This window comes from Balaenoptera ricei, chromosome 16 (genome assembly GCF_028023285.1).
Source record: "Balaenoptera ricei isolate mBalRic1 chromosome 16, mBalRic1.hap2, whole genome shotgun sequence".
Taxonomy (NCBI): Eukaryota; Metazoa; Chordata; class Mammalia; order Artiodactyla; family Balaenopteridae; genus Balaenoptera; species Balaenoptera ricei.
The window spans coordinates 5706012-5719840 of record NC_082654.1 but is presented as its reverse complement, the minus strand read 5'-3'; the positions used below and the strand labels follow the sequence as shown (position 1 = coordinate 5719840).

The 13829-nt window shown below is 42.6% G+C and overlaps 1 protein-coding gene across 2 annotated transcripts in view; it reads right to left on the bottom strand.

Moving 5' to 3' along the window:
* C16H10orf90 (chromosome 16 C10orf90 homolog) overlaps window positions 1-13308 on the bottom strand; it is a 237714-nt gene extending 224406 nt beyond the window's left edge. For both annotated transcript variants that reach the window (XM_059899883.1, XM_059899884.1), the window contains exon 1: window positions 13069-13308. In XM_059899883.1, the coding sequence (XP_059755866.1) occupies window positions 13069-13308 (240 nt within the window). The remainder of the gene's footprint in view (window positions 1-13068) is intronic.
* Window positions 13309-13829: the final 521 nt, after the last annotated feature.

The following is a 13829-nucleotide window of genomic DNA, read 5'->3' as shown; positions in this document are numbered from 1 at the left end:
AGGAAGATCCCACGTGCCGCGGAGCAACTAAGCCCGTGAGCCACAACTACTGAGCCTGTGCTCTAGAGCCCGTGCTCTGCATCAAGAGAAGCCACCACAATGAGAAGCCCACGCACTGCAACAAACAGTAGCCCCACTCACCACAACTAGAGAAAGCCCGTGCGCAGCAACAAAAACCCAACGCAGCCATTAATTAATTAATTAAAACTAAAAATAGAGCTACCGTATGATCCAGCAATACCACTCCTGGCATATATCCGGAGAAAACTCTAATTCAAAAAGATACATGCACCCCAGTGTTCACAGCAGCACTATTTACAATAGCCAAGATATGGAAGCAAATTAAATGTCCATCAACAGATGAACGGATAAAGAAGATGTGGTATATATATACAATAGAATATTCCTTAGCCATAAAAAAGAATGAAATAATGCCATTTGCAGCAACATGGATGGACAAAGAGATTATCATATTAAGTGAAATAAGTCAGAAAAAGACAAATATCATATATCGCTTATATGTGGAATCAAAGAAAAGATACAAATGAACTTATTTACAAAACAGAAATAGACTCACAAACATAGAAAACAAATTTATGGTTACCAAAGGGGGGATAAGATTAATTAGGAGTTTGGGATTAACATATACACACTACTATATATAAAATAGGTAAATGAAAAGGACCTAGTGTATAGCACAGGAAACTACTCAATATCTTATAGTAACCTATAATGAAAAAAAATCTGAAAAAGAATAAATATATATGTATATAACTGAATCACTTTGATGTACACTTGAAACTAACACAACATTGTAAATTAACTATACTTCAAAAATTTTTTAAAAAAGGAAAATACATGCATGGATGAGATTAAAAATAAAAATTGTATCATTTCAATAATTCCACAGATGAGTTAAATGTTTTAATATTTGTGTTAAAACTGAGATCACAGAACATAAAGATGAACAGTAAAACTCATGGTAATAATTTAAATTTTTAGTTTTTCTTTACTTACACCAACTAAATAGCAAATAAAAACCATCATAACAAATCAAAAGAAAGACCATGGAAGAAAGGAAAAAGACTTATATGTTAGAACCTTAAATGACTATTATTCCTGTTTTTTTTAACATGGGGACCACATGTTCATTTTGTTCTGGTCCCCACAAATGACACAGCCAAACCTGAGTGAGTGGCCATTTACTGCAGAACTGTTGCATGGAAAGTGATCGTATTCTTGTTCCCTGTGTCTGAGAGCTGGCACAGTGGCACGCAGGCATTTGGAGCATTTGGAACAAATATCCAGGCATTTGTTCCCGGATATTACATCAACGGCGAGGAGCAAACAGTGTGGATCTGAGCCCCCCGCATCTCCCATGCACCGCGGGCCCCTCTGCATGTCCATCAACCGAGACCCAGTCCCTTTCACACACTGAAAGCAGCTAAGCTGGAGAAGTCAGCAGTGTCCAGAACTCATTAGTGAGGAGCTGAGCACACTTGTAGCTAAAATAATGAGTTTTGTGAGGTTTCTGTAAATGGAGGGCTGGATCAGAGGCTCTGAGCCCTCCACAGGGTAGCCGCTCGAGGGCCCACCCTATCGCCCCTCGTTGCAGTGGCTTTGCTGGGAAGAGGCTTCTTGCTCTCGATACAAAATGGCAAGCAATTTGTTGTGTGCTTTAAGAAGATCATGCCCCCATTTTGCCTTCAGCCCTGTTTGTTTCTCTGAAACATGATTGTTCCTAAATCCTGGATGTTTTCCAAGATACTCCTTTCTGGAGCTGTCTCCAAGTCTTTTCTGGATGGAGAAAGGATATAAATTAGACTCACAGAGAGGAAATTAAACAATTTCTCTATTCGGAATTTAATAAATGAAAAGGGGAGTAAATGGAATGACCTTTATTTTGGAGCTTCATTTTGCCAATCTAGAGCTGATGTCTGTCTGTCAATCACTAAAAAATGAGTGAATCTGGAAGCGAGCCTAACGTATCAAATCAGAGGATGCTCTCTTCCATGCCCAAAGTCATCAACCGTCACTCATTCCGGCCTCAGGTTTTCACCTCAAACACACTTCATGCACTTTTGTTCATTCGTTCATTCATACATGTACCCCACAGTGTTTCTTGAAGGCTGACCTGGTGCTGGGGACACAGTCGTGAGCTAGAACAGATTAGGGGCCCCTTCCCTTATGAAGCTTCTAGACAGAGGTTCACACCTATGTGCCTTCAATTCCAAGGGCTCCTATTATTTCCCTTTTTGCACAGATACAAAATTTTAAATACAGTATTGTAAGCAGAATACTCACATGTATCATATGTCCTCTTTCCTTTGAGTGTGAGCAGAACTAGTGAATACAATGGGCTATCACTTCTACGATTAAGTCATGTTACATACAAAGGGGTTTTGCAGATTCAGTTAAGGTTGCTAATCAGTTGATGTGGAGTTAATCCAAGGTAGATCATACCAGGTGGGGCTGGCCTAATCAGGTGTGTTTTTTAAAGCAATCAGAGGGATTCAAAACAGCAGAGATTGTCCTGCTGGCCTTGAGGAAGCAAACAAAACATGCTGTGAACTGCCTATGGCCAGAGCCACATGACAAGAACCTGAGGACAGCCTCTAGGAGCTGAGCATGTCAGTCAAGAGCCACCATGACAATGGGGACTTCAGTCCTACAGCCACAAGGAACTGAATGCTGACGATGACCCGGGATCTTGGAAGAGGACTCTGAGCTGCAGATGAGATCACAGCCACATCTGACACCTTGATTCAGCCTGGAAAGACCCTAAGCAGAGAGGCCAAAACTGTGAAATAATAAATAGGTCTTGTCTTAAGCTACTAAGTATACGGTCATTTGTGTTGCAGCAGTAGAAGAATAACACAGGTAGTATCTGCCAGATTGTTTTGTTTTTTTCTAATAGCCAATCAGAGCTGAAACTATGTATGATTCTACACTAAATTGATGTTATCTCAGTCATAAGTAAACAAACAAGTTGCCTCAGTTAATTTATACAGAGTGAGCACAAGGAAACAAACATATTCCTTGGACTGCAGAATGCTGATTGATAATGCTGTGGACCACCATGTTGGGAAACACTGAAATATATACTGTTTAATGTGACATGGCCCAATCTTGATGATCTGGCCTCTGCCAAGTATACTTGGTATATATATTATAAAATATACTTGAAAAAATATATATATATACTTGACAAGCAATGCTTTGACATAAGTTCCACTAAATTAGGAAAATTTTTAGCCATTATTTCTTCAAATATTTTTTCTGCCCTCACCCAACCCCCACTCTTTCAGAGATTCTAATTATATGTGTCTTGGGTGTCTTGAGATCTCTCCCTCTCTTTTTTTCTCTCTTCAGTTAGAAATTTCACTGATCTTTTCTTTTTTTTTTTTTTTTTTTAATTTTTTATTTATTTATTTTTGGCTGTGTTGGGTCTTCGTTTCTGTGCGAGGGCTTTCTCTAGTTGCGGAGAGCGGGGGCCACTCTTCATTGCGGTGATCTTTTCTTCTATAGCATCCAATTTCCTGTTAATCCCATCTAGTGAAATCTCCATTTCAGATAGTATTAAAGAATCATTTTTTTCTTCTCTATAAGTTCTATTTGGTTTATTTTTATATCAATTACTTCTCTTCCCATTGTGGTAATATCTTCCCTTAAATCCTTGACTTTAAGGGGAAAGCAATATATTTATAATATTTAAAGAGCTTTTTAAAAAGTCCTTGCTTGCTATTCCATCATCTCTCCTATTTATGGATCTGCTTCTATTAATCGTAATTCCTCCTGGTTAAAATCATATCCTGCTTTGTCAAATACCTAGCAAGCTTTATCTGGATGCCAGATATTTTTAATTTTTTATTATTGCTTGATGGATTTTGTTGTAATCTTTTAAGGAATGTTAAACTTTGCTCTGGCCGGCAGTTAAACTACTTGTGAAACAGCTTGATTCTTCAAGAATTGTGTTTTAAATTGCTATAGGATGAACCTAAGACAGCCTTTACTCTAGGGCTGGTTTAGCAGACTTCCAAGGCAGAAACCTTCTAGAATCTCTACTGAATTTACCATACATTCAATGAGGTCTCTACATTCTGGATGGTGGGGAACTTCAATGATCCGCGGCCCTAAGTGAGCACTGAGAATTGTTCATCTGATAGCTTCCCAGTAACTGTTCTTCCCTTGCCAGTTGTTCTTTGGCCTTGTGAAGTTTCACAGCACAGATTGGTCTTCATCTGCAGACTCAAGGGAACCTGAAGGAAATGTCTGGAGCTCTTTCTCTGCCTGGCTCCCTCCTCTCAGGAACTACATCCTGTGAATCCTAGCCGCAGTTCTAGAGATTACTGAGTTCTCTTTAGGTTCTGCCTGCCTGTGCACCACCTAGAAGTTGCCATTCCAGCTGCCTGAAATGTCTTCCCCTTCTCCATTCTTACCCCACATTCTCACCCTCCCTGCTGGTCCTGGGAAACTCCCAATCTCCCGTGAAGCACGTGCCCAGAGGTCTCCTCCCCTGTGCAGTCTCGCTGAGTTCTCTGGGTCTACGGCTCTCTGTAGACCCCCTGACTTGGCATTCATTGGCTGCCTCCCCGACCAGATGATGAGAAGGGGCTGGAACCCTGCCTTTTGCAACTCTAGTGTCCCCGGCACCAAGCACAGTTCCTGGCACATAGTAGGTCCTTGATACTTTTTTTAAAATGATCCAGCCCAATCTTTCCTCTTTTGTCCATCTGTTCCACTAGAAAGGGAAGAGAACCTGGGACAGCAAAAACAGAGGGCACTGAGAACCCATGTGGGACTTATAAACCAGAAGCAGGTGCTTAATGTAAAAGCCACGGGAAGGAAAGATGCCTAAAGCAGGAGGAGAGAGTCAGTGGGCTATCTACTGCCTCTTCCCACCTGATTCTGGCATGGTTTAGTTTCTCTAGGACCAACTCTGAAGTCCCCTAGGTCCCCAGCTATTGCTGTCAGGACAAAGGCTGCTTCCCTCTCTTCTCCCCCTACACCTTGCAAGAAACACAACCGCAGAGAAGGATGTCGCTAAGGTAGAAGCTCCCTTCTGCCGCTCCTAACTGTGTCTCTGTGCAGCCCGCATCATCTATCTGGGCCTCGCAGAATTTTCTCTTTGGAAAAACAGGGCTCATGTACCTCGCACAGCTGTGGTGAGGATCAATGAGGCAATTCAGGGACCAACCAACACAGTCCCCTTTGTTCCATCCCCATCTCAACTCTCCTTGCACAGAATGGTCCAGCCACTCTGCTCTCTGATCGTATCTCCCCCCACCCCCCCGCCATGCCCCTTCACACCGGCTTTCTCAACACAGGCAATTCGCACGGGTTTCTTTGTCATTTTCTCTTTGGTTAATGCGGTTGGAAAATATCGGTCTGAAACTTCCAGATCGAGGTTTCAGACCTGTATCAGAATCACCTGGTTTTTACGTTAAAAACAGAGATTTTTGTACTCAGCCATAAAAAAGATGAGATAATGCCACTTGCAGCAATATGGATGGACCTAGAGATTGTCATACTAAGTAAGCAAGTCAGACAAAGACAAGTATCATACATTATCACTTATATGCTGAATCTTAAAAAAATGATACAAATGAACTTATTTGCAAAACAGAAGCAGACTCACAGACATAGAAAACAAACCTATGGTTACCAAAGGGGAAGGGGGTGTAGGGATAAATTAGGAGTTTGGGATTAGCAGATACAAATTATTATATATAAAATAGATAAACAACAAGGTCCTACTGCATAGCTGTATATTGAATATAGGGAACTATATTCAATATCTTATAATAACCTATAATGGAAAAGGATACGACAAAGAATATATATATATATATGCATAACTGAATCACTTCACTGTACACCTGAAACTAACACAACATCGTAAATCAACTATAATTCAATTTTAAAAATGAGAACATGTCACTCCTCTGCTTAAAACTCTCCAATGATTTCCCAATGTATTTAAAATAAAATCTAAAAGCTTCAAAATTAAAAAAAAAAAAAAGAACCAGAGATTTCTGGATCCCACCCTTTCCCAGAGCCCAGGGGTCTACATGCTTAGAAAGGTCTCTTGAGGATTCTGAAGGACACTAAAGTGTGAGGGCAATTCAATGCTTTATGAGGTGACAAACCCCATTCAGATCCTGGTAGGTCTTCAAGGGAGGGTACAACTTACATGAAAAAATGCCCTGTTCATACTTCCTGACTTAACCCTGGCTTTACCAGGCAGGAATCAGATGTGTGTGAACACACATTCTCAATAATCTCTTGTCAGATGGAATTTGCAGCTGACCACAGGACTGCGTGGGCTCTGAGTAGAAACTGTGCATTCAGCTCAAGGACAGCTTGGTGACTAATCTCTGAATTGCTCAGGGAATGGAGCCAAGGGTGTAGGAGGTCATAAGTCCCTGTCACCTGGCACTTTCAGTGAGGGGAAGCTAGGAAGGGGATGTTCACCAGTTGAAACAGGACTCCTGGCACAGGGGCAGCGTCCTCAAAGCACTGGTCACAATTAGCTCGGGTCCAGGGGCCATGTCTTCATGCCATGGCTCTGCTTCAAAGTTGGGGATGACAGAAAAAGGCACATTGGAACTTGAACACCGACAACGACTCACTTTTACGGAATGCTGCCTCCGTGCCAGGCCCGAGGCTCAGCCTTTATCTAGAGCATCTCCCTTATTCCTCCCAGCAACCCTATAAGGCAGATGTCACCATGGTTCCCATGAACACAGATGAGGAAACTAAGGCTCAAAGAGGTCAGGACACTTGCCAAGGTCACTCAGCGATCAAGACCCCAGAAAGACTCCATCCAGTGCCCTGGGTCTTGGTCACATCCCCCTTTCATCTACCATCTCTCCTGCCTTGGTTTGGCTGAAATGTGGACATAGTCCCCCCACCCATGCACAATTTCCTGACGGAAGCTGGCCAAAATGATGTCAGATAGGTCTTAGGAGACTTGGCTGTAAATATTCCAGATCAACTTGCACTTCATCTTTCACAGACATTCACAGTGCAGTTAATTTGGAGACCTCAGTCACCAGGTGTGATTCTTGACATATCACAACTCATCTCAGACCTCTGACCTCTTGTGCCTCTTCAGGACCTCACCCCCTGACGGCCAGCCTCCCATTGGCAGGAGCAGGGAGGGGCTGGTGTGGCAAATGGGCAGCACTGATTCCCAAGGGTGGTCGCTCCATCTTTTGCCTCTTGGATTCCCTCCTCCTGCATCTGGACAGAGGCTACCAGCCATCGTTGATGGATGAGTGGTTGAAGCTTCTAGGGGATTCTAGGAGGATCACCAAGTACACTCTCAGGTCTTGCGCGTGAGGCAGAGGTTTCTGACCTGGTCATTGGGCGGCAAAGCTAATTGAAATATTTATTGTCCTTTGTGAAACGTCCTTTTCTCAGTCCTGACTCTGGAGGGCTCAGTGCCATCCCTGCGGCCAGAGCCACCAGCATATCCCAGGGAAAATACCACTCGGAGGCCAAGGCTTCAGAAAGAAAAGTGAAACTCAGAAGACTCTGATCTGGCTAAGTCTCTTCAGCTTGGTTTGGAAATAGGTAAATTGTTTTGCACCTTTTGATAACTGTGAGAAGAAAGGGAATGTTTGTGTCACCTTCTGTTTGGTCTCAGTGACTTCTTTATTCCCTGAATAAAGTTATCGTGAAGCCCAAGCACTTAAAACTTGAGTGCTTTTATTTCATACGACCTAAGGGTTCACTTCAACCACTGGAAAACATTCATCAAAGCCCAGAGTGTGGCATTTCTCAACTCCAGGGGGACATCAAAACCACCTGGGCAGACACACCTACCTCCGGCCATGATGAAGCAACCGGACAAAAGCTATGAAGCAATTGTTTCCAGACACTGGGCACAAGAAATGCGGGGCTATGAGGGGTAACCAGAGAGGTGAGCCCTACAATTGTCCCCACCTAGAAGCAGTTTTCAGGCTGTGTATTGGGAAGGGGATGCTCGAGAGACCATGGGGTCTCACTGAGTGGATGGGGCAGGGGTGAGGAGTCAGAGAGGCTGAGGTAGCTAGAATTTGTGCAGCCAAATACCAAGGAACAGCAAGGAAAGAGAGTTTCTAGCAACCTGCCAGGGGGCCCACCAGTCTTTGGCCGAATACTCACTTGCACATGCTTAAGGGAAAACTGCCTGAAACCAGGAAAAGAACTGCCAGACAGCAGTAAGTTGGACACTTCCAGGACCTCACCCGGAGGTGGAAACAGTTTGTGTTCCCACTGGCCCTGGTGGAAAGATCTCACATACATGGGACATTAAGTTGAGTCCTCACAAGGATCATGCCTTAATAGTGGGGCTGCACTACAGAAAACAGTATGGAGGTTCCTCAAAAAACTAAAAATAGAGCTACCATATGATTCAGCAATGCCACTCCTGAGTATGTATCCGGACAAAACTATAATTCGAAAAGACACATGCACCCCTGTGTTCACAGCAGCACTATTCTCAATAGCCAAGACACAGAAGCAACCTAAACATCCATCGACAGATGAATATATATATGTGGTACATATATACAATGGAATACTACTCAGCCATAAAAAAAGAATGAAATAACGCCATCTGCAGCAACATGGATGGACCCAGAGATTACCTTACTAAGTGAAGTAAGTCAGAAAAAGAAATACAAATACCATATGATATCACTTACATGTGAAATCTAAAATATGACACAAATGAACTTACCTACGAAACAGAAACAGACTCACAGACATAGAGAACAGACTTGTGGTTGCCAAGGGGGAAGGAGGCTGGGGGAGGGATGGAGGAGGAGTTTGGGGTTAGCAGATGCAAACTATTATATGTAGAATGGATAGACAACAAGGTCCTTCTGTAGAGCACAGGCACCTGTACTCAATATTCTGTGATAAACCACGATGGAAAAGAATATGAAAAAGGATGTATATATATGTATAACTGAATCACTTTTTTGTACAGCAGAAATTAACACAACATTGTAAATCAACTATACTTGAATAAAATAAATTTTAAAAATTAGTGGGCCTGAATTAGCCCGAGATCAGGGTTCCTCAGCCTCCACACTGTGGACATTTCAGGCTGAGCAGTTCTTTGTTCTGGGCGCAGGGGACTGTCCTGGGCACTGCAGGATAATTAGCAGCACCTCTGGCCTCTACCCCATAGGGACCAGTAGCATCTTTCCTGAGTTGTCACGACCAAAAATGTCTGCAGACATTACCAAATATCCTCTGGGGTGTGGGTGGAGGGCAAAATCACCCATGATTGAGAAGCACTGCCCTTGACTAAAATCTGCCAAGAAGTAAGGCTCAAAAGGATCAAAGTGTCTTCAAGGAATGTAACCTCATGCCAGAACAAAGTTCAATGCTCTTTAAAGGAATACAGCAAAATCAAACACCCACTCTGGGTCACAAGAGCCTTGGCTGGGCCACAGGCATATGTAGTTTGTAAAGGTCACCGTGAGAAAACAATCCAAATATCCACCGGCAGATGAACGGATAAAGAGAATGTAATATATACATACTGGAATATTATTCAGCCTTAAAAAAGAAGGAAACCCTACCATTTGTGACAACATGAATGAAACTAGAGGACATTATGCTAAGTGAAATTAACCAGTTACAGAAGGACAAATGGCATGATCTGTCCTGCATGACTCCACTTATATGAAGTATAACAACTAAGCAAATTCATCGAAGCAGAAGATAAAATGGTGGTTGCAGGGCCTGGGGGAGGGGGAGGGGGAGAGTGGAGTTGCTACTCAATGGGTATAAGTCTTCAGTTATGCGAGAGGAATAAGCCCTAGAGCTTTCCTATACCACATACAGCCTACGCTTAACAATGTGGTACTGTTATTTCAAAATATGTTAAGAAGACAGATCTCATGGTAAGTGTTTTTACCACCAAAAAACAAACAAAAAAGCAACACGCAAAAGAACACAAGGAAATTTTTAGCAGTGATGGATATGTTTAGTACCTTGATTGTGGTGATGGTACTATGGGTGCGTGCATATGTCTAAACTCCTCAGAGGGCAGACATTATCAAAAAGATAGATAAATATAAAAAAACAAAAGTTTACCATGATTCTTCTATTCAGCCAGAATTGAGCACCACAGCCAAGTCCAAAAAAAAAAAAAAAAAAAGGATGAGTAGGAAGGGGAGATGGAAATGATAGAGGTTTGGGGAAATGTTGGGAAGCACGGCTAAATGGTGATCACCAAATACAGAAACTTTCCCTGGTCCAGCTAATGATTAAATGTATTAGAAACTGTCATCTGCATGAAGACAGATGGGTGAGACTCGGCTGGCGTGCCCCAGCCCACGCCTATCATCAGAATGGTCTCCTCGATCAATTAACAGATGCCAACTCACATTCCAACTCTGGGAGATGTGAGCACATCTCTGAATTCTACGCAGCTTCCCTTCTAACATCAGGGAAACTGTCCACGCCCTGCTTCATAGGGAATCTCCGAAGGTGGCCATGCTTGCAATGTTGACAGCGACCAGAACTCAAATAAAAATCCATCTCCTTGTCCAGTTATGGTTATTTTGACGTCCGAAATTTATCAGGTATGTCTGCAGGAGGAGAAAGGCTCTGAACATACTGTGTTTTGAATAGTTTGGGGCATTTTGGAGTCAGCAGGGATCAAGGCTTTGCAAACATGAAGAGCAGGACCTTTAGCCCCTTCACCACCACCTGCTTCCAATCCTCGCTGCCTTTCAGATGTGACAGTACATCTGCTTGTCATCCCTATTACAAGGCAGTTTAAGCAAGGGAACGAGTGTGGCTGGACCATCCCTGGGCCAGAGTTAGGTCTGTCCCAGATGAGAGGCAGCATCTTCAAACGTTAACACAGCTCAGGACTAAGGTCACAGTTTTAGAAAAATGCCAGCCTTAGACTTTAAACTCAACTCAAATACGTCTGTATGTCTTCCTGAGGAGGACTTGAAATCCATAAGGTTTTTACAGAAACAAAATCTCCCAAACTCACTCTTCCTGGAGAACCAGCCAGTTTCTTTAATGCAGCACTTTTGTGCATTGAGAGTTCATCCAAGTGACCTTGCTCATTTTTTGCCCCATCAGGTACTTTATGGTTAAAGCCCTGGCAGATTAACCAATGGCCTTGGAGCCTTCGAGAGAGAAGGGGTCACTGGGCCAAGTCTAACAGGACCCAGAGGCTGTTAATTGGGCTCTCGTCAGTTCAGCTCGGAAACTGAGCAAGGAAGCTCTCTTCTTGCTGGGTTTCCTAACCTAAATGGCTGACATGCCCCAGTGGGAATAGCACGAAGAATAGTTCAGTGGACGTGGAATATTTTAAAGTGAAATGTTTTTGCTACTAAAAGAACAGAGCTCGGAATTCAGAGGGATCAGAGGCACAGATCCTATCTGAGTTTTCAAACTTGGCCTGCCCTTGAGTGGAGGAAGCAGGCCCTGCCTGGACCGCCTTTCAAATCACAGACATAGTGAGGACTGTCCAGCTGACCAGCCTGATTGCTGTGGGTCTCAGACTCACTTGAACGTAAGACTTTAGACTCCAGGTTACACTCAAGCAGCAGGCACACAGCCTCAGTTGTTGGCTGTATTTGGCAATGTGGCTTGGGGGGGAGTTGAGTCACACAAAAAAATGCTGTAGCTGCAACTGTCAGTATAATAGATGTTTTTTACAATCTCCTACAAAGATGCACTTTTCCACACTGTTACCTTCAATGTTGCTATAGGAGTAAACAAAGCTTTATGCATACCAAAAAAAAAAAAAAAAAAAGGAACACAAGAGCTGCTCTTTGCCCTTGAGGGTTTAAAATGGAGCCATGAACACTTTTTTAAAAATGCAAGCTGATATAATTCAACAAGTTTTTGTCTCTCTCTGGAGGACTGAAAAATAACCTTAGTGAAAATGATACAATGATAAAATTCTGTCCCCATCTGATTAATTCCTTGTGAATAATAACATCTCTGGTTTCCTTCAATTATATTCTAATTGCACACCTCTTGCTCTGGTTGATTGGGCAATGAACCAATGAACAACTATTACTGAATTTAATTAACACCATTATTTCCGTGGCCTTTATATCTCTGTGGTGAACATGGAAATTCACAATCCCAGGGCTGGCACTGGGAGAAGCCAGCCTTGAACCCTGCAGAACAGGTTCTGACATTGCTCTGGAATAAGGAAGCCCAGTGTGGGGAACGAAAGACCTGGAGTTTTTGCCAGCATTCATGGGAAGCCTTTCCTAGTAACAGCATCAGTATTCAGAAAGGTTGCCTTTCCATAAAACATTAGCAATTTGCATGTTACATTTATCAAAAGGGATGGGTAAGTGAGCTATATGGGAATCAATTACAATGTCATTCATAATTTAGTCCATGTACTATAAAGCACTGATCAGATTTCATGTGTGTTTACCTTCTGAAGGATAACTGCCTGTGGCTTATTCCAGTTACAGAATACAAATATGTTTCAGAGTAATGTGTTTATCTCACTTTGACATTCTAAATCTCCCAAGTTCTCCTTTTTCTCCCACAAAAAGTCGTTTCTGCTTGAAAATAAGAGCTCACCCTCAAAAAAATAAAAGCCCATTCTTACTGGTGTAACTTAAATCATTCTACTTTAACTTCATCAAGGCAAGGCATAGATATTCTCCTGCAAAACCCATCAGGAAACAAACAGGAATTGTTTTTAAAAATAGATGAAATATTAAAAAAAAAAAAAAAATAGATGATTGCAAATTTACAGAGCTAAGAATATTTAACTCCCAGAAATGTACCACAGTTTCTAAAGGTGGATACAAATTATCCAACTGTTTGGCACACTATTAAATGTTGTAGATGCAGACATGTGTCACGTGTAAATTAGTTATCCACTATACTCCCGCCCCCGCATATTTCAAAACCTGAAGTAAATTAAGAGATGAGAAAGTCTTTTCCAAATACCTCAGGAAAAAACTACAAACCGATGATTTATCAGACCAGATGGAACATCCGACCTGTCTGTTTGATAAGCAACACTCCATTTCTCTGAACGAGGTGTGTGCCCAAATTCAACCTTACCTCGTATCTGCTGGCTGTCTGCTCAGCTGTCTTCAGGCCTTGATACATATGGATGATACAAACTTTGGCTCTTCTCTGGGAGGGAAACCAGTTCCTCTTCACGAAATCCATGACCATCACATGGTTTTTCAACTCTGTACTAAACGTTTTGATCTGAAAAGTCCGGTGGACGGCTGTTTCCGCGTGGCGGAAGGCATACCCCTTCTGATGAGGTTTTGTAGAAATTCCAGACTGCTGCATGATACGCGGAATCCTGTGACTTCAGCGAGCGCGCCTGGCAAACACAATTTTCTTTGTTTAATCCAGGTATCGAGTGCAGCAGGAGGCACTTGGGAAGTGCCTGGGCTCGACCTCTCCCGGAGTTTTCCAGCTCCAGACCTAGTTGTTCTCAAACCCCAGCTGCAAAGAATATAGGATTTGCACGTGGGAACCTCGAGGGTGACCTTTATGGGCTCTAAAAAATACTCCTTGTTGCTGTCTGCCCGTCTCCAGCACTTCCACCTGTGTTCTCAGGTCGCTCAAAATCTTCTCTGATTTCAAAGACACATTTCTCTTTCCCGCTGCATTCAAGTTCTGAACACAGGATCCACCTGGTTACCGCGAGGTCCAATATGTTTTTCAGTCTCCAGCCCCTCGAATCCAAATAAATTATTCACGGGGCGCTGTACAAAGGAACCAGAGGTGATAATTGCCGCTTTTTAGAATTCCTGCTTTTTCTTGCCAGGACTGAAAGGAACAAGAACAGACTGCTACTGACACAA